At 38.5% G+C, this 22,463-nt stretch overlaps 1 protein-coding gene across 3 annotated transcripts in view; it reads left to right on the top strand.

Moving 5' to 3' along the window:
- The window catches only part of eng (endoglin), a 51,724-nt gene that overhangs the window by 18,094 nt on the left and 11,167 nt on the right, over positions 1-22,463 (top strand). For all 3 annotated transcript variants that reach the window (XM_042509603.2, XM_042509604.2, XM_042509605.2), the window contains exons 3-9: positions 870-1,012; positions 11,183-11,296; positions 16,246-16,423; positions 20,995-21,175; positions 21,271-21,373; positions 21,637-21,832; positions 22,270-22,415. In XM_042509603.2, the coding sequence (XP_042365537.1) occupies positions 870-1,012; positions 11,183-11,296; positions 16,246-16,423; positions 20,995-21,175; positions 21,271-21,373; positions 21,637-21,832; positions 22,270-22,415 (1,061 nt within the window). The remainder of the gene's footprint in view (positions 1-869; positions 1,013-11,182; positions 11,297-16,245; positions 16,424-20,994; positions 21,176-21,270; positions 21,374-21,636; positions 21,833-22,269; positions 22,416-22,463) is intronic.

Consider the following 22,463-nt stretch of genomic DNA (forward strand, 5'->3'; position numbering starts at 1 on the left):
AGAAGTGAGACTACTATTTGAAAATGCGGTGTAAATACGACTTCTGTCAGCCATGATGGTTGCCACCAAGACTGCAATGCTGCAGGACTCCCACAATGCCCCAGTCAGACCCTTTCATCTCTAATCAACGAAAGGGAGATGGTTCAGGAAAGAGATCCCTGATTGAGTTGGAAAAGATATCTGACCCTCTACACTATATTCTCCTCTGTTCTTGAGGAAAGAGGAAGTTTGCTGGAGAATATTTTGTCCCTGCCAACTTCAGGCTAAAGCAGGATTGTGCACGCACATGCTCTAAATGTAACACAATAGAACACACACACACACACTCATAGACCAGGTCAAACACCAGGCATTTATACCCAACCTCATCCATGACCGCACAGCCTCGGCTCGATTAATTCAGCCTCCAGAGACATGGATCCCCAGGTTAAACAGCAGGCTCATAGCAGAGAGCAGAGTGAGCAGGCTTGATGAATGACTGCAGCCCGGTATCCTGACATGTCTGATAAACGTGAACCGGCAGATTCGTTTTTAAACAATGTAGTCCTACCCACACATTTAACATCCATACTCTGAGACCAGGGAGAAGCTTTCAGAATGACTAATAACAAATTTAGCCCCTTTCAGACAAAAAATCTGTGGCATCGCTGGGTTCATCCATCTTTTAAATAGTGGTCTTCATTCATGTGCTATGCATGTCCAAATATGACAGGATTGTTGTGGAAAGAGCCATAATCTCACACTATTTGGCATTTTCATACTCCATAATACAGGAATTTGGGTATTATGTTGGAGGCAAGGGATTATGTAGTGGAACTTGATTTTATGCTGCTGATGCTGCTTAACCGTTTGCACTTGATTTCTTTCAGCCTCAAGTCAGACATGTGATCCAACGGAGGTTAATGACAACCCATGGGTGTACGTGAGCGAGATGCTAATTGGATGTTGGACTAGCTTCATCACAGAGGACAAGGCAGAGGTCCACATCCTTAACCTGAACTTTGCCGCCACGGTAAGCATGTCATGGTTGCAGAAATGAGATGCTGAGGAGCTAGTGCTAATTATGTAAAAGTCAAGAGGTGAAAAATCAGCGGGATAGCGAGTAAAATGTAAGACGCTATGCTATAAAAATAGAAATATTATAACTGAAAAACAATACTAACTTGTATAGTGGAGGTGATATTCAGCAGGCAAATGAAACCTGCTCAGTAGACCAGATGACATATGCAAAGCTGAACTGCAAGAGAATGTAGAGAGTTAAAATGCAGCACAATCAGCTGTATAGCTATCCATCAAGCTGACACCACGCACCACCTGTCATTGAAAACCAATACCTTGGCCTGTCATTGGTTTGTCATCATTCAGTAATTAAAGGTCCTTTTCAGTGCACAGTACAGTATGTCACGCTTAAAATGAAGAAGCAGTGTGCTGGTCTATCCATTTCACACATTGTATGAGTTGTACACCTTTTAAACTGCAAAATAAGTCTGTCATTGTTACAAACAAAGGGATCAGTTTTAATTCAGAGTGGTAAAAATAAAGGTGTAAATGACAGAATGAATGATGGCTGAACTGCATTTAGCTACTGTAGTTACAGGGTCTTGGTATTGTGCATGTTGGCTCACTCACAGCTTATTAACACATTTAAGCAGAGCTCAGTGTTGTTGGTTAAAACTGCTTTTTTTACTCTGACAAGTAAAAAATAATGGCTGCTGTGGAAAAGGCGTTCAAAAGCTGAAATGCTAAGGCAACACAGATGATCTGACAGAGATTGACTGATAGCTCCCCTCTGTATATACTGAGGCTAATTGCAAACAAGGAGCAGATGTGTGGGCAGGTGAGTGGGTCATGTGATGAGCTGAGGCAGGAAAGTGATGGTCGGCAGGCAGGAGAAAAAATGGCAGCTTCAAAATGACCTAATGGGAGGTTGGTGTGCACAGCATAGAGATTAATTACATCCACTAGAGTCAGAAGTGGCAATAATTCAAGGAGTAACTCCGCTGATATTACACATCACAGTCTGCTTACAGGTCAAAGAGTATTATTGCATATGTTAAAAAGTAGGAGACTGACCATTGTTCCGATGACCCAAAATTCTGATGCTGTTAGTCTGAAAAACTTACTGAAAGCTCATTTCTGCAAGAGCCCATTATCCCTAAACCACACTGCCATTGCTCCAAAGTTCCATGTTTCCAAAAATACACTCTTCCTGCAGTTAAACAACCTGATCACCTGAAAAAATGTTTGCATTGTACATTTCTGTAAATCACAGATGTGTTACATGTGTCAACAGTGCTATGGTGAATGTGTGGGCAAAAAAAAAAAACACTCGGTTGTGGTTGGGAAAAAATCATGTTTTAACTTTATACCCCATGTTAGGTGGCATAAAAGTTGCTTGAAAAGCAGGGATGGATTGGTGAAAAAAAGGGGGTGACTGGCTGAAATCCTACTGGGAAACACTGCGAAGACTCTGATCAATGACTAAAACGTCCCTGAGAAATGCCGCAAAGGGTTGGTAAAAACATTTAGACTGATGGCTTAAATGCTGTTGGTAAACTGAAACCAACTGCAGGGATTGTGCATTTTTGGGAAAACAGGACCTTGGGTCAATGGCAGTTTGTTTTGGGGATATCAGGCTGTCAAAGAAATTGACTTTTGGTCTATTGGGACATTTTGTCGGATTAACAGGGCTTTGGTATTTTAGGCTGTCAGAACAACAGCATAGCACCAAAGAAGTCGACAAAAGCCTGTGAAAAATCTTATAATCTGGTGAATAATAAGAAATAAGTGAGCTCACCAGACCTCTATCGCTAGCTCTTCACTTCTACTTGAGGCTAGCTGTTCAAGACTGCAGTAGCTGCTACTATCGTAACGCACCAGAATCTCTTTCTGAACTTTCTGAGGTCAAGTTGCATTGACGGTATTGTAGGCCCAGATTTTGACAGGATAGATCAATGCGTAAAAGAATAATATTTTCATCCTTTTAAAAACCGTCTGTAGTCTGGTGCTCTTTTAGCTTTACTTTGTTTGATAATAGAGTTGTGCATTTTAATTTGTCGTTGTGCAAACTCTAACTGTAACCCTTAAAAAAATAGGCTCCAAAAACGTTCTTCTCACACTTTAAAATCTCAACACATCCATCACCAGCTTTTATCAGCCAAATAACCAGCTAAAGATGGCAGACCTCTCAGAAAAATTTCCCAACATACTACAGTTTTTTTTTTTTTCCTGCACTAAACAGGCCTCGATGACAACCAGCTCTGCAAGTTTGTGTGTTCAAGAATTCCTTTTTCAGCTTAACAAACACAAACCATAATTGCAGATAGTGTATTGTGTCATTTTGATTGTGAAACTTTTAGCTTAGCAGACACTGGGAGGAACCTCCAGAAAACTTTTAATCTATATGTTGTTATTGCTTTGCCAGACTCCATTTTTCACTGTCCAACATTGTCGGTCAGTTCACATTAGTCATTTCTTTATCAGCATGCTCTGTTTGTTTGCCTCTTCTGTTTGTTCTCACTTAGACTTCTTTATGTAGTACTTTCACATAACTTGTGTTAAGCAACTGCTGTTTATTTATTGTCTCTTTTTATTTTTCACTCCATTGGCCATTCTTTTCCATTTGGTAGTGATTATGAGGAGGGAAGCAGATGTGCTCTGTGCAGTCTAGCTGAGGCACCATCACAGGATGGTGCAAAACAGCAGGATGTTCTCATTCACTGTTCGAACTTAGACCTACAAAAAGTAATGCACTGTATTTCCAATATCACCCCAAGTAATTGTGAGCCTGGAGGCTGTGTTAAAGTGACCTATGCTCTTGAGGCAGCGCATATCACGGGAGCTAGGGAATAAGTCAGGCGAAGAAGTATAAAGAGGTTAGAAGTCTGCTGAGGAGGAAGGTCAGGGTGGTGGAGGGGTTAAACAAACACAGGACTTTGACCCAGATGACTAAGATTAGTGTCCTATGTGAAACCAAGAGTCGATTTTGAGTTATTTTAAGTGACATCAGTAAGCAGGCTGTTCTTATGCACCATTCGCATGTATACCTATGAAAAGTAGCTATTGAACCAAATTTCCCACACAATAATTAACTAGTAATTTGTCTAAAACCCACTTATTGACCTGAAAATGGCTATGGTGACATGCACACCAATATTCTCCTATTATTCAGAATAGGACAATATTTGAAATTCGATACAGTCATGTAAATAGCACCTTCCATTTAAATATTGTGGATTAGCAGTTTTCCAAATTTAGCTTTTTCCAATTTAGACATGTCGGATATGCTGGTATTTTTGGGGTTTTAGGACCATTATTTTGGCATATACACAGCCAATCCGGAATATGCATCTTAGCTGGAGTTTTACCGTAGTGTGCAACACACGGCCTCTTATCTGCATGCAAAAGAAAATTGCACATTTCTGGTTGGAAGGAGAAAAACTCCTGATTTTAAACTTTGTGAAAGACTGAGATATTGATAGGTGTTTGGATGTACACAAATATCACAGCACAGACCCTTTTAAGAAGCTGAAGTAAGGAAAGAGAGAGTCCAGCAAGTCCAACACGGGTAGGAGACTGTGAAAAAATCCTTTTTGATCCAAAGAAGCAAAATGGCAAGGGGCTCTATTCTAATTTTGTATATTTTGACATTTAAAGGACATGTTACTGCACATAATCAGAGTATACACGGTAAACAGCTTAGTAGCAACATTGTCTTTCTCAGAATACGGGCAAAAACTGGACTATTTTGTGCATGTAAACATACTCAATGTGTCGTGTTGATGTAAAGAAAAAAGAATCATCGCTGAGCATCGTCACGTCACGTTAACTATGTTACATGGAACCGCCAGCCATGTTTCTCTCCATTAATGTAAACTAACCAGGAGGGGTCTATTTCATAATATATGAACCATGTGCATAGCTTTTTTTCTTAAGATATCATACAAACTGTCCTATGAGGATATGTTAATTACTAAGCCTTCCTGAATCCCTCACCCCTTTAAAATTAATAAAAGCTCTCAAGGTCATTTCCTTCAGTTGCCTTTAGGAAAGTTATAAAGAATCCTGTCATATTTTTTCTCTTAAGGGAAACCTTCAGCAGTGAGATAAGCTGGTTTATACAGTGGAAGTGTTTTTCTTTCAGAATTTTTTTTTTTGATTTGATGTTTAAGGATACTGATTTTTTTTGTGTGTGTGTGTGTTACACATACACATAAACGCAGGTCTCACAGACAACGGGTGTAAGATTTTGTCTTTTGTTTCATTTTAAGTAAGTGTGCAAACATTGTGCAAGCAGATGATACACTTTGCCAAAACAAGACTGGGTTGTTGGCAAAAATGTTGCTGAACTGTTTTGCCAAGTCTTTAGTCTTGTTTTAATGCGCTGCAGTGTTACAGCAATATTTAATGGACTAGAAATCAGAAGGAAAAAGCTGTTTGATGACAAAACAGATTTAAAGCATATTAGGAGGGAACTGCTTCCCTCAGTCATCTTATTAGGCCTGAAGAGTAAAACCAGACACATTAACATCTGTGGGAGCAAAAGAAAAGACACATTTTCTGCAAAAAGTTTTTATAAATGATGGTCTAAGAAGTTGTTTCACCAAATGTTATAAATTGGAGTGGGGGTTTGTGGGAGTTTACAAAAGGAATTTGGCTCAGGATCTGTTGTGATGCAATGGATGTTGTACAGAGTTTGCATATCCGGTTCTCTTGTGGGACTATAAGTGGATGTTTTATCAAGTGAAAGAAGAAAGTGGACAGAAGATCTACTAACACAGAGTCCTTATCTGCTCTCGACTGTCTGTTTAGAGCAGATTTTTCTTGTAAACACTGAAGAAGGGGAACGTCTTCATCTCTTGCCAAACTGTCCAGTCAGAGGGGAGGTTTGCTCTTGCCTCCCCCTTTCTTTGTCCTTTCCATTTTCTTATCACCTTCTTCCCCATCTCTTTTGTGTTTCATACTGATTTACAACCTGCCAGAGACGGTTGACTCTCACAGTTTGACCGCACAGAGAATTATGGAGGGAGCATCAAGGGGCTGCATAGGCCAGGAGAATTCATAGGGAGGAGCTGCTTGCACAGGGCCCATTGATGTCACACACTGGCTTGGGTAGTCGGGGCCTTGGCATGAGGCCGAGACTACCAACGGAGCCAATTCAAGTTAAGGGAGAGAGCCAAAAGAATAACTGGAAACTGCATCAGCAGAGGCCCTTCAAAAAATGCTCTCGAGAAAAAAAAAAGAGAAGTCTGAAAAGGAAAACAATTGTATCTTGAAAGCACAGGAAGAGAAGTAGAAAGGTGAGTGATCAGGGTCAGCAGCAGTCATGATTCAGAGTTCAAAATGAAAGAATGAGAGTCACAAAAGGATGAAGGAGGGGAGGCAAGACAGAGAGACAATGAAGCTCATTAGAAAAGAGTATTTAAGGAAAACACCGCTGAGTTATCTCTGTATGAAGCACAATGAACTCCACAGGAAATGCCATTCATTCATTTACTGTACGTGCTACGCGGTTCAGGTAAAAAGTGGTTCTTCTCGGAAGATATCGTGTTACTCAAGTAAGTCTCAGACTCTGTTCGTTCGACAAGTGGGGACTCATGATATAGTGACTCAGTCCCTCTTGCGTTCCTGCAGTCTTCAGGACAATCAAGCTGTATTTTTTTTAATCATTGAAGAATGCTCTACAATCTAAAAGCGAGTGTCTTATCACTAATAACTGAAAGCAAGGCAGTGTTTCTTTAAGATAGGATATGGAGGATTTAGGGAGATATTTTGGCAGAAATGAAAGATAAAATAATGTTTTTCTTTGGTGTATAACCACCTGAAAATAAGAATTGTCTTGTTTCTGTCACCTTAGAATGAGATGTTTATATCTACATAGGGAGCGGATGCTTGTCCTTGCAGTCTGGCATGTTGCACTGTCATGTTTTTCTAGTAGCCCAGAACAGACAAACCAAACACTGCTCTCATTCGCCACCGTTGAGTTTTGTTGATTTAAATCACTGAGTCCATTCGTTTTGGACAGGTAGACAACATCTGGATTATTTTCACAAAACCTCCTGAATTCTGGGTCTGAAATATCAGAGAAAAAGTAAATGCAGGTTCTGCACTAGTGGCCCGTCTGCAACAAGCAGAACAGCTTTGGAGAAATTCTGATTAGTTATGCAAACTGCCTTATTTAGTTGTTGTTGTTGTTGTTTTTTTAAACTAGTTTGAGATGATTCACATGGTCATGGAAAACCTGAAAAAGTCGTGGAATTTCACAGTCACATTTAAAAAAAAAATCATTGAATTAGTAAAAATCTTTGAAACCTTTTGAAAGGGTCATAAAATACACTTTGACAAATGTAATGAAATTATTACAATAATCTTCTGTTGAAAAACATAACGTAACATAACATGAAATTTATTTTACCTAGTTGTTGATGTAACAGAGCTCTAATATATATCAATGTGTGATGTTTTGTTTCGTCTCTCCCTTCATGTATGCTAGCAAGTTGAAATTATGTTTGAATAAAGTTTAAATTTGGTGTGTTTGACAAACACCAGGCAATTGGTGCAGAAAAAAAAAATGGTACCCTGAAATGTCATGGAAAAGAAAAATGTTGTCCATGAAATTCTGTGGGAACGCTGGTTTTAATTACCTGGCACATTTGTTTCGGATAATTCAGCTCATGATAAAAACCGGCTGAAAAATGAACACTGAAGGAATCCAAACCGGGAGTTCATGCATAGTACATGGGAGAAGTTTCAGCAGGTTGCAATCTACAATCCTCACCACTAGATGCCACTAAATCCGACACACTGCCTCTTCAACATATGGTCCTCACTCCTGGTCAGTTCAGTATCAAATGGCAGCATGTTTTGACCTGGGACTGCATTGCCCCCTTTGACCAATTAAAAAAGAAAAGGAAGACTGAGCACATTTGTGAGGTTCAGGAGGTCATTATGTAAAGCCCACTATGTACAAGACATTGGTGATATGGTGTGTGTGTGTGTGTGTGTGTGTGTGTGGGGAGGGGGAATGACAGATCCTGTTATGCATTGCACTCGGCGTGCGAGCCTCTCTTTCAAATGCATCTGTGTTTTGCTCAAAGGCAATTTGTTGATGGTCTCCTCAGACCTAATTTGCTCTGCACGGGTGTGGAAATTTCCATAGCTCAGGCCTGAGCTCATCACAATTCTCTTGGATCAAGCTCTGGCAATATCAGGTAGCAAGTAAATGAATTTAATATCAGGGATTCACACTGTTCCCTCAGCATGCTCATTGTCTCCCCAGCAGGCCCAGCTCTGAAAACAATCTACCTTCAAATAAACAGAATAAAGTATTCTGTGTCAAAAGGCATCACAGGTGGATGAAAGCAGAAATTTGTTTTTATGAATGTTAAATTCCCACAAAAGCCTCAAATGAAAAGATATTTCCAAGGACTTATAAAGCTGTTGTTCATTTCTAATGCATGAAGTCATAAAATTGAACCGATTTCAAACCCATGACTCTTTCGCTTTTCTAAACCCAATTATCTCGAGGCCATTACAGAAGTAAAAGTAATTAGGACCAGGATTTATTGGAATTAAGTCAGTCTTGGGGAAAAAAAACCCCCTCTAAACTCAGACTTATTATTCCACAGTGAAAAGGTTTACTCACCTCCACTTACATCCATAAAGCTCTGCAGCACTAGCTTTACACTATGCACATGTGGAGCATGGTAATTAAGGCTGATTCATAGAGTGACTGTGGTGGTGATTAGCGAATCACATCACCATTGTGTTACGCTCAGCAGAAAATATGGTTAGTAAGATATCACATTATGTGTTAAATTATGTTAATGTGTTTTTTATATACAGTGCAAAACGAGTAGCAGGATCAGCCACATGTGGGAGGACATTTGGTCATAAGTTATACAAAATACATAAATTGTTAAAAAAGACTACTGTACCTAAAATAATTCTGAGTAACATAGGTGTGATTATTCACATTCAAGCACATCTGTATTGTTCTTATATTTTTTTATAGAGTAATATCACATTCTTAATGCTATAAAAGACATACAGCTTAATTAAAAATATGCAGCCCAATGCCCATTGGGTAAATAATTGATTTTGATAGCTTTTGATTTGCATTTGACTGTTTTCCCTTGTTGGCTTGCACCGTGTGGAGGTGTAAGAAAAGAACCAAGCTGCATTACCTCATTAATGTCTGTGTCAACATGGAGGCAGGAAGCAAAAACAGCATCCTGTCTATCTTTGAGTCCTCCTCAAATGACAGGAGATAAATGTGTATGTATACGTATATGTGCATTTTAGTTGCATAATAAACAAGGAGAACTGTCATATCTCCATATACATTTGCAATAGGTTAGGATTGGAATCAAACTTGTATACAATAGTTAAAACTATTTCTGAATTCAGTGCCGCAAGCGAAATGTCTTTCTACTCCGTCAACTTGGGCTCTGTTCACTTAATGACACTGTGTGCCACATATAGGGAGGTTTGCACATTGACTCAAAGCTATATCCTCATATATACAGAAAACAAATGCTGGCTTGAAGTCTGCATCTGGGCAGATTTTCATTCTGTTGAAAAAGGTCATAAAAATGACTGCTAATGTTTGGCTCAGTTTTCTTAAGTCCCCACACTTTTGTGTAAAAAGCTTAAATCACAGGTATTATGTTTTTGTTATTTAATCTTGGCAGTAAAGCGTGAATCTTAGAAAAATATAACATTTTAATGGAGACTGTCATGTGTTCTCGGTTTCCAAGACTGCACAGATAAATTTATCTCCACACTGTGCTGTGTGATAACACACATAATGATTATGTAATAGCACCACAAGGCATTGTTTGATGTACTTCATGAAAGTTTTTTTCTTTATTGATTTCTCTTCTTTGTTAGTTTGACATGGCACACACTCAGTGTGGTACCTTTACCAAAAAACTCATTATAGGCGGCACAGTAGTTCCCATATGAATGGCTTCATGGTGTGAGTGAATATTTATGTCACTTGATTTCTTTGTCTTCCTAATCAGTCCCACTGTTCCACCTGGAGATTTTCACCACTGCCAAACTATTTCTGTCTGAAACACAATAATGAACTCCAAAGTCTTCGGCTTTCACACAGAATTAGGAGTTGTTAACTCATTCTCTTGCTTAAATCTGAGTGAGGCAGAAATGAAATGTTCAGCCAATGTGTTTTTATCGTGTTCATGGTAGGACACTCACCATGACATGCCAAGCCGACCATCTATGTTGGGTCATCGGTGAGCTACCATTGCCCTCCTCGCTGTGATGTGTCCTGTACCATTGGCCCTTGTCGACCTTTGTTGGCTCTTGTTTTTGCTGATTCAGCATGTTTATCTGGTGATGGCAAAACCAGTGGTGAATGAGATCACTCTGATTGACAGTTCAGCTTACCACACGGGAGGAGATTAATATTATTATTAATGTTATTAATACTGCTACTTGACTAACTAGCGTCAAAACGGTCCATTACAGACGACTGTCTTCTGTAAGCATTGAGGGGTATTTCCTCATTCCTAGGCGCAGAATTTATATGATAGCCGTTGGTTTGGTATGTTAGTGTGCAACCTTTTTTTTTTTGAAACAGCAACGTGTGGCGTCACAGCAGGGGTTTTTTTTCAATGTCAGTTTTGTGCATCTTGGCCCTTCGACTGTATTTTGATAAGTCTGTCTTCCTTTTTGCTTTGCTTTATAGTGTAGGGAGTCGTTGCAAGTGCTGGAATAGCAAAATTTTTGCAGGCTCTCCACCACTGAATCAGGCTTTCAACATCCGAAAGGACGTGGACATGCATCTGCATTTGTAGAAGAGCCAAAAGAAACTCCTTCTCTCTGAAATGACCTGTCATTGGCCAGTGTCCCATCACAGGCTAGATTTTCTAAAGCCTGAAAACAGAGCCAAGAGGATGTACAGAAGTCCAATGTTCTCCCAGACCACTTAAATTACAATATACTTAAAGGTCATTATGGGATTTTTGCCCAATGACACAAAATAAAACTGCGTACCCCAGCTTTAAGTATAACTCTGAATATTTAGTACAATTTAATAATATTACTGAATTAGGATTATTTTAAAGGTAACTGCGTCGGAATATGTTGTTTTCTACTTTTGTTCTCATGTGAGGCAACATTTCGTGTAACGTTGTTTTTTGCTTTTGTTTCCTCTTAGGATGCCAAGATGTTCTCTCTTGAGATGACTAATGCCAAGCCGATGAACCTCATCCTCACATCAACAGATGCGGTCTATGGCCTACACACCATCAACAACGACGTAAACATTTATGTGAGTGATGTCTCTGCTTTTCTACATCAACACTCAGGTTGTGCTTATGCCTGGCTGGGTGGATGTGTGCGGCGCTCTTGTTGTGAAGGGAAAACAAAATGCTGATCGTGCAACATGCCGCTAAATTTCATTCATGTCCTATTCTGTTGTATATGATTCCATTACTCAGCCTGCTATTGATATAAGAGATTGTATACAAGAACTAACTAATCATGAAAAATTAAGTGTAAGTGGTGATTTTTCCAGTATTGTATAATTTTCAAATTTCTCCAGATGTACTTAGCTTCTGTCTAGTGCCAGCTGTTTTACATACAGTCAAACTGCCACAGCTGTGCAGCTCTGGAAATAGCAGCTTGAGTGAGACAATGAACCATGTTGGTTTTCCATAGATATTCCCGAGTGGCTGCTCTGCAAGAGGCAGTTTGTATTTTTGTGTTTTTATCATCCACACTCTAAATCGGTAAGAGAAGTTTTAGAGTGGTCGGCAACGAGAGGGGCTGATGGCGTCGGCTGTAAAATTAATGTCCCAATGAAACTGGGCATTGCAACTTTTACACAGTGTCCTCAAATTATATCTGAGAATTAAATTTTGGGAGCCCAGGAAACAACTTTTATTCAGCTGCCTGGGTATCCAATTAAATAGAGGAATATTACTGTTATGAGGACAAAGTGTTGCTACGGTTGTTACAGTTGGCTGTTTTTTGTTGTTTTTTTTTTTTTTTGGTTATTACTACATTACTGTTTCATTTGGCATTGGTGATAAACCTAAGGAGCTAAATCAAACACAAAAAATGAAACAAAATGGTTTTTGAAATAAACCCCTGATACCTTCATTTGGTTTTGACAGAAAAGGCTTCTTAGAATATGTCATAGCCTTTTATCATCAAACTAAATAGCCAGTCTTAAACCAGGAATCATATTAAAAGGGACTGGGGCTTCAAATTAAATGGGATCGCTTCAAATTGGACTCTTCTGTCAACTATTAATTCCAATATGTTACTGATGGAAAGACCTAATGTCATATGAAAAAAATATTGATTAGTCTCGGTTGTGCTCAAGAAATGGATTACCAGTTTCTGTAGACTTAATTCGCAAGAGATGTTACATAATTATGATCAAACCAATATTTAAAGCATGAGGCATCTAGGGTTGTTAAAGAACTGCAAATAGTCTATCGGTTCTATAGGTTCCATTTTTGCCAAACATTATCAAATCTTATCAGTCCATGAAGAAAGCAATTTCAGCCTCTTGTGTGGTTTTGTTGCAACGACATATTGCACATATTGTTGTCAGTTTCCTTTTGTCAAAGTTGGGTGAAAGTAGTGCAGGTTTTGGACGTTTTCAGATGTTGATTTTAAGACATCCGTTGACCACAATATCAACAATAATCAGAGGCTTATATTTAAATGGATTAAGTCTGTTTTAGAGCATCTGATTCCTCTGATTAATACAATTAATATGTTTTTCTTACCCCAGAACAAGGTTTTGATGACTGAGAAACAATTAAGGGAGCCTGGAAATGATTGAGGACTGTACAATTAAAATGCAGTTGCGAGATGTCCACAGATATTCCTAACTTTAGCTAACAGCACTAGCACTGATAGTGGAACACTAATACACTGACATGTAAACTACTGAAAGTGAAAGTATTGAAATGGGCTGCAGATAATGCATCAGTTCATTTCACATTGGTGGCCATGCAAAATGTGTCTGAGGGCCACCATTGGTCCGAGGGCTGACTAAGAGACAGTCACTGGTGTCAGTTCACATTACTACAGCATGAAAGTTGAATTGCGATTAGAAGCTTCCTTGAGAATTGCAATAAACATTTTACAAGTTTTTTTTTCTTTTCACAAACACTACACTGTAATTATGTAATCTTAGATTGCTTGCAAAAGTCATCTTGGAAAGATGTGAGATTTGACAGTCGGCTGCCACACATTGCCTCTATCTTGATGTTGTAGCTGGTTGTTTGTCTTCCATTTTTTGCACTTATGAGTGCAAATCTGTTTGGCAGCTGACGTCAGAGCGTTCCTCCTGCACACGAATGCATCACTTGTCAAAACCATCTCTTTTATCTGCCTCAGCACACAAAAACAATTTCACTCTAACAGAAAAAGTAAACATGACTTAATGTTGCCGTGTTCATAGCATATATGTCAATTTACTTGTCATACTGACGTGAAATTAAACTACTGGTTGACGGGCGAAAACAAAATCTATGATATGCTCGGAAATGGTCAGCAGGATTGTACATTATAGGCAGATATACATGTTAAAAAATACATAAATAAATAAAGGAAAAAACAGGGCTAACCAGTCACAATGATGACATATTTACAGAAATGTCACCAGTTACTGATATGCTGACAGCAGTGTGATCCCACATCCTGTATCATGTCCTGTCGAGAGCCTGGACAACATTGCCTGTGAGTACAGGATGTTTTCGTGGGATGAGCAGTATCACTGGGGGATAATAGTGTTTTACTGCAGATTGCAGTGTAAGAGAAACAGCATCTGTTCTGCGTCTGAGAAAGTACGTCACCAGCTTGACAGCTTGGCTCAGTGTCACAATCACAGCTCTTGTTGGCCTTCAAAAGCTAGCCTCGGTACACAGGGTTGTTAAAAAAAACATGGAGACAGCAAGATTTCTGTCTGTTAAGTCTTCATACTTTTTTCATTCAGTATATATTATATTACTTAACACTGTGTTTGTCTCAAAAGCCGTTTTTTTTTCTGCATTTCACATATTATGCGGTGTTTAATATACACACACATATATAAATATAAAACTAAGATACAGATTTTTGATCATTTGAGAAAATGGAGAATCTAAAGAGCATGTATTTATCCTAAGGCAGACTGATGGGAATGAAGTATCATCAGCATTTTCCGTAATATCTGGTAGATAGAAATGTGCATCTCCCTCAAAACATTGGAGTTCCTTGAACTTTACTGTGAGCCTGCAGAATATCAAACCGATTTCACAGAGACTAATCTCAGTTAAATTCCACTGTAATCATTAAAATGTTAGCCATTGTTATTTCCCTTTTTCTTCCTGTCCTCTGCCTGGCTCTGTCGTGACGAGTTTTCCCTCTTTTATTTCAGTAGTTTCCCTTCACGCTATATTTGATCGCGCGTCAATCAAATATTAATGTAGAAAGACCAATGACTCCCTCAGGCTTACTCTGCTTTCACCATTTGTTTCTGTCTCGCTTCGTGACGCAAGGACACACACATAAATAGTCGCACATACTAGACAGGCCAGGAAAGGGGTTTTTTATCATTTAAACAAGCATGCTTGATGAACATGAACAGGATGATTTACAGAAAAAAAACAGTTCTACACAACAACACTCTTCTATTGTCTTTTTTTACATTTTCACCTAATTTTGGTGAAATGCTGTGAACTGTAAAACTATTGTAGCCCCAGTCTTAGACCATCCTAGCTGGCAGCAGACATCATTATGACATCAGACAGACATCAGACACAAAATAAATGTTTCTGCTGCACCGTTTGGCATGTCGCACACAGGCCTCTAGCCTAGTACCTGCTAATATTCGAACCTTTTCTTCTCTTATAAAGTAAAATCTAGGATTGTAGGAGGTTAAAAAGAGGTCAAGTCTGCACTGATGTCATCCTCTCAAAAACATCAGACCTGGTGGTTAAAACCAGCAAACACAGAATTAAGTAGTTTCACATGGAAAAAATTCTGTTTTTCTTTCAATGCTCTTGTCATGGAGGAGCTGCTTATTACGGTGGCCGATGCGAAAATGCAAACGATTCTATCTAGAGCCAGTGTTTTGTTTGTCTGTCTTGGGCTACTGTAGAAACATGGCGGTGCAACATGGCGACGGCCATGAATGAGGACCCGAGATGAATATATATATATATATATACGTATATTATTTCTGGCAATGCATCCCTCAAAATACTTTCTAGTGGCCATTTGTAGCTCAAAAATGAAGAAAACGAAATGAAAATGATGAAGAAAAGGGTTTAAATAAAGCACATAAAATGGTCAATGAAGCTCAGTATATTTGAGTTGAGTTTGAATTTTCACCTGGAAAAAAAAAATCTTCAACATTTCTGTTCTGCAATTTTATTGTATCATCCTAAAAAAAACATAGAGCGAAAAGAGCTATTCTTGTGTGTCAGTGAAGAGAAATATTTACAAAATGAAGAGGCCCTGTACTTGTACAGCACTTAGGCCTTTGGTCCGCTGAAGAAAAGAAGGACAAATTGGTGTCGATTAAAATCTGTTGAAGGGCAAGCCCAAAATAAACCTGGAGCACATGTTGTCTTTCTTGAATCATTATTTATTGAACACATTTTAAAAAAAGAAAAAAAAAGTCTAACTGTCAAGAAGCCGACTGTAGATAATCTGCACTATATTCCCAAAGCCCCTCCCCCGGCTTCATATTCATGCAGAGCTTAATGTAAACTCCATTATTTCCCATTGGCCCAGACGAGGAAACAGCAGTGTCTAGTCGATGGGATAGATGTATATATTTATACCTTGTATGGAGCCAGATTCCAGCCGACTGTGGTGACGCACAAAGCTAAAAAAGGTCCCATTTCCTGGCCCCACTCAGGAAGCAAAGGAAAGACCATGGCTCCAACAGGGTTGTGCAACTGGGCTCGTGGACACTTAACCATAATAAACATTTCTTTTTAACAGCACCCTGCTTAGAGAATAGAGGGAGAGTTGGGTGGAGGGTAAAAAAAGTAATAGTGGGAAGTGAGAAGGATGGGCAAACATGTTTGATATGACACATTGTGAGCAGACATGAGGAGAATATAAATATATATTAAGCTGGCTCACTTAATTTTGTGTTCAGTAGTGATGGTATCAGACAGACTTTTAGGATATAGGTGTGTCTGACTGTGTTCTTTCTGGAAATAGTATTAAATGACTCATAAGCATGCCTTGGGCTCTACTTTTCAGATAAACAATGACTCCATAATTACCCTACTCGCTAATCAACAACAAGACAACGTCCACAAGCAACACTTCCCCACTCAAGAAGAGGAGCTGGTCAAGTGGGCAAGACAGAAGTTTGGAGGTGTGACTTCATTCACCACGGTCCGTAATCTGAAAACAATCTCATCGACAGGAACAAAAGGTGAGAATTTTTTTTTCTGGCTGAAAGTTTATTAACAAACAGGGTTTCTCTTGCGTAATAACTTGTGGGCTGTGTCTGCTAGTTTGGAGGGAGTCGATTACAAGGTCTGGTAATGAACTGAGGACGCATGTAAGACAGCTGTATAAGATTCTATCAGATCGCCAAAATACTGCAAAAGATTTTCTGCCTGCCTAGAAGAGTTTAAGATTTATCAGCCCTTACACCATGACTTTTATCTAAAATATGCTATCTGCATCTTTGGTCTGAAAAAATATTTTTGGTGCTGAAGAGAGCAAAGCAATTACAGGAGGCACAACACACAGCCCCAACTTACATAACTCAGCAGTGAGTCTGCGGTACAGTAATCAGGGATGGATGCAGGGTTTGTTTCTAGAGCTCTCTCGATAAAATTAATCATGAATCTTCTGTTATCATTAGTGTGTGTGTGTGTGTGAAATCCTGTCCCAGTGTACATCGCAGAGAAAACATTCTGCTTTGATGAAACCACATAGCATGAAAAAAAGCATACTATTATTCTTGCATGCTCTGTATACTCACATTTTTGATTCTGACTTCTGAAAATTTGTAAGGATCAGACGATGACGGTAGAGAGCTGACTGACAATACTCTCAGAACCAGATGCCATGCTGTTTTTAAATAAGGTGTATGGGCCCACCACCAGCTGCCATATGGCCATTCTCCCACAAAGGCACCTTAAACCAATAAGAGAATATATTGTCCTCCCAAATATAATACTGTGTCACAGTTCTGTATTCTAAATGCACACTACAAAGCCTGCTGTTTACAGTCTGGCACCTGGTCGCTTGCTTTTTATAAAGCACTGTGGGGGTTACACCCCCAAAACATCCCCAACACAGAATATAGAAGAAAATACGAAAATGGGCAAAGGACAGAGTCCCTGCAGAAAAACCACACTGCCACAAACTTGAACTGTGTTAGAAAGTGATGAATGGGAGAGATTAGTTCTGTATGATTCTGTACACATTTTTTAGGAAAATCCGGCATAGTATATCTTTTAGTGTAGAAGCCCATTTCTTTTGGTTTCTTTTTTTTTTTTTTTTTTTAAATCCTGTAAGTCATTACAATGAGAAACAAAATAGTGAAATTAAATTATTAATGACCTACTTGTCACAAAAATGACTCGAAATAGCAACTTGATAGCTCAACATTATAAAAACCTTTCTAGAAATAATGACTTATATATCACAAGATAATGACTTGATATCTCAAAATAATTAAATAATAACCCATTTTCTTAAAATCATGACTTGTCACAAAAGAATGACTTGGTATCTCAAAATAATGATTGATAACAAAAAATAATGACTTAGTTTCTCAACATAATGAAACACTTTCTCAAAATGAGTTTATATCTCAAATAATGAGAAACCTTAAAATTAAGTTAATTAAGTTAAAATTCTAACTTAGTATCTCAAGATAATTTAAAAACTGACTTTTCTCAAAATAATGATTTATTTTAAAACCATGACTTAATATCTAAAGATAAGTAAAACCTTGCTCAAAGTGGTGATTTATTATCTCCAAATAATGAGATGCTTTGTAAAAATAATGAAAATATTGACTTAGTATCTCAAAATACTGATTTTATATTTCAAACTAGTGATAAGCTTAATAAATTAAATTAAAATAATGTGAAGCTTTCGTTTTTGTTTCTGAGAAAGTTCTTAATTTTTTTGAAAAAGTTTCTTATCATAATGACTTCATCACACTGAATACAATTCTAAAAATCAAACCTTGTCTCTCATACTTTTCATGTTTTATAATTACACACGAAGACTATCCATACTAATTTGGACAAGTCTTATGTTTGTCCCTTCTTGACATTTCCATGGGAGTGCTATGTGTACCTACTAATCCTTTATCATAAACAGCAGTGACCTAAACAGCAGCATGAGCAATAAGAGCAGCCAAACAGAATTTAATAACGAGAGAATCTGTGTAGACTTAAACAAACCTCCCAAACAAAAAGTTGCACTCATTTAATCTATAACATATATAAAGCTTTTTGCATTTGAAATTATGTAATAGGCAGCACTACTATTGATTTTGCTGCATGTTTAAAACATAAATACCTGTACATTGACAAGCCACCAATACTAAAGACAGATGCACAAAAACACTGATTTGAAGTGAGAATTCATGGCTGATTAAAGGATGGACGTTATGAATGTTATTGGCTGCTCTTGCCAGCAGCAATAGCAGCAGGATGCTCCATGCAAGCACAATTATTTCCTAACAAAGCCTCTTTAAGGCGGTCAGAGCCATAGCAGAGCTCTGACAGGAGTTTTGAGATTTAACGGGTGATGCTGGAATAGTGGTGGCTGCTCGTATGTGCCATGCCATTTACAGTATTTAGTTTTAACCCCTCTCTTCATGACTGACTGTCCCCCTACAGGTCTATCAATTATAGGGTGTTACATTCTGGCAATGGCTTACTGCTCTTTTCCCATTACGGATGTGTTTTTAAAATTGTGATGAAATGCTGTGTTTTTAGCCAGTGTTAGTTTAGTTTGTGTTTTCAGTGACTCATACCACACAAGGGCATTAAAATTACTCAAGCAGTGCAGTGGTTTACATCGCTATTTTGTTGTATCCCTTGGCCCGTATTGAGGTGTTAGGTGAACTTGCGTAGGCCTTGTCGTAGGCGTTTGAAAAGTCTGTGTGATGACTACACAACAGTGCACTGCCAAGTTGAAAGCTCGCTGAGAAGAAAATATGTAAATGTCCTTCAGGTTTCTTGAATGTTTCAATGTGATTTAAAAATTCAGGTCACGCTATTGCTAGTGCAAAAGAGGCTTGTTAAACAGTGTTAAAGAAGGTTCTTTTAAATTCTTGTTGAACAGCTACAAGTCAGCAGGACTTATAGTAACTGAAAGTAGAAGTGATGTTGCAGCCGAAATCTTTCTAGTCGCAAATGCTTCCCCCTTTTAGGCTTCAAAGGAGGTGGTTAAAAGCTGGTTTCATATATGCATGGAGAATTGCAGTGCTTGGCTTAAATTCAGCGATCAATTAACTGTAATGGTAGTAAACTTTCACAGTGGGGAAAACTCTCAAAAAAAAAGCTTGCAGCATCATACACTTTTTCTCTACTTTTTACATTTGCTCAGTATGTTTCAAACCAGTCGTGCCCCCAGAAATTTTCCTAGGGGTGGCCAAATGGGGCCACTGAAAATCATGGGTTGACACAGCCATAACTTTCAGGAAGTTTCAGGAGTTTCAGGAATTTGGTTATGCTGTTATAGTTTATAGACTAGTGGAAAACAATGCTAGTATGGGGGTTTAAAGAATCACATACCATTGTTTGAGAAAAATCATCATTCATATAGCAAAAGTCCAGACAAAATGTGCAAAGATAAAATACATATATTTATTTCAAATTATTTAAAATCAACTTTAAAAATACGTTTGCAGTCATTACTGGTTGGAGTAGGTAGTTTGAAAAAGGACTGAAAAATAAAAGTTAAATTTTTAAAATCAATTATTTTTTCAGTCCAATACAGAAATGTCGCCTCAATGAAAATGACTAAAATCACACGAACAGACTTAAAACTTTATTTTACAAGATAAAACAAATGGTGACAAAGTTTTTCCTTAATTTGCGGATGAAAAAAGCTAATGAATTGCAGTAAATCACAATATGTGTTGTCACAATACTCAACGTATTGTAAAACATTTAAAATCGCCAGTGTATTGTACTGCGAACTAGGTAACTTTGTTCTATCTTAAATAATGAGAGTACCACAGCCAATTGAGACAGTAATGTCAGCCCCCAATTTTCTCTACAATGGGGGCCAATGAGTGACAGTTGGTGGCCCCCCTTGTGGGCACCACTGTTCCAAGCACTGGCATTCTTGTCAAAATGTGGCACAAATATGCCATTGTGTGTTGGTGCTGCTCTTCATACTTGGTGTGATGAGGTTATATGAGATGCTGTGGGATATATCACCCCCGTTTCCACTGTAGTATTTTGAAAAAAAAAAAAAAATGTTTGTACCAATTTGAGCATTGCACCAGGGTGCACCTGTAATCCATCAGTCACTGTTATTTGGTCAAAGGCTGAGCATAGCGTACCCTCATGAGACTGCCACTGGAACGTCTCCCACAGTGAGAAAGGCGAGGTGATAATGTGCCTGCTCCAGCAGTTTGGTGTTTGGTGTTCTGCTGCAAACTGGGCTACAGCTCCCCAGTGCTGTCCACCGAGGAAAACACTGTAAACTTCTGTTATTAGCCACACTGAACGGAAACAGCCTCTCAGAGCATCACTCTAAGTAAAACTACCCTGTTGAATAAATATTTAAATAAAATAGGCTTTAATTGTAATTGCTTATTGCTGCCACAAGCCCTCTGCCACAATTCAACATTTAAACAGAATTGCTGCTGGTCCACTTTTGGAGCAGTTGTCTTGTTTATTATATGAGATTATGCATGCAGAAATCATTTTATTACCCACAACTTCCCCTGAAATGTCATTTTTTGTTTCGCAAACAATGAATGAACAATGATGCACATGAATGTTTGTGGTTTTACAGGAACCAAACCTGGCTCTGGCCATTGCATACTCAGAAATGAAGATGCATTAGAGAAGCACTTTATGAAGATTGAAACAGCACCCCTGGCTTCTTCGCTCAAGTCTTGCTCCCCACAGCAGCAGAACCCCAGTGATGATTCTGAGCTTCACATCATAAACATCCCAGAGAATGCCAACATTCGGTAAACCTTGAGCATTATAAGACGTAGTCTTATGCATTTTTTTATTGCCTTTATTGGCAAAAATTCCCCTTATAATATTTTTTCTTTTTAATCAGCAATGTGTCACTTCGCGTTGACTCTAAGAAGACCAGCGTGCTCCTGAGAGGCCCTCAGGGCACCACATGGACCTTCCTCAACCCACAACACACCCAGTTTGGTGTAAGCTCACACATACACACACACTCTGGTAGTTAAAGCAGAGAGTATGCGTATGTATTGCCTCACAACCATGAGATACGATTTATTACCTCCACTCTGTGTGATTACTTTGTTGTCATTTGAGTGATTTAGCTCATGAAATAAAATAGTTACATTTCTCACTCATAAGATGCTTGTAAAAACATACCTGTAATTTAGTGACTAATCATACAAGATCTTCAAGTCATTATTGATTTATTTTGACTCGTCTTCTCTTTCCACAGTCTAACAATGACATCCTGCTGCCCACCATCACACACAAGATTGAGCCTTTGTTTACACTGAACAGCGACAATGCAGAGGATGTGCAAAGGAAGGCTTTAGATCATTTCAAAGCCACTACTTTCACCAGCTACACTGAACTCAGATCAGAGGACTCTATGGTTTTACTGGTTCTCGGAAGAAAAGACAGCGCTGCAGGTAAGATGATAAAAAGTAAAAAAAAAAAGAGTGTTTTCAACTTTGAGGCATTTTTTTTAGCAGAGTAGATGGAGTCCTGCAAAAAGCCAAAGCCCACACATTATACATGCTACACAATGCCAGCAGTGAGATGGAAAATTTTAATGATAATGACAGCTTTAATAATAATAAAAGTAGTGTTCATCATCATCAGTAGTACATTCAATACATTATTCACATACATAATATCAAATGCTGCAGTTTGAATACCTGTCTGGATTTCTTCAAGTTCTTATCCTTTTCATTGTATCCTACAAAAAAACAAGATTTTGTCTTGGGGCAGCTTAAGTGTGGTATCTGTATAAAGTTATAAATTGATAAAAGAAAAAAATCAATATAAATTATTTATCTTTCGTTGATCTTTCTTTTAACCTTAGCCATTTCTCTCCTCGTTTTAGAAATAGTAACACCACCCATCCCTCCCATTACAACTAATGCCCCTCATCAGATGCCGCTGCAGATGCAGCTGTACACCTCCCCAGACTATCGTTCCCCCCTGGATGCTAACACCAAGGTGCAGAGCGACAAGAGAATTTATGCAGAGGTAAGAAATAATTCATTCACTCGGCTGTATTTCACGTTTCCTAACTCA

The sequence above is a fragment of the Plectropomus leopardus genome, chromosome 20 (assembly GCF_026936395.1).
Source record: "Plectropomus leopardus strain MGB_pleo_1.0 chromosome 20, ASM2693639v1, whole genome shotgun sequence".
Taxonomy (NCBI): Eukaryota; Metazoa; Chordata; class Actinopteri; order Perciformes; family Serranidae; genus Plectropomus; species Plectropomus leopardus.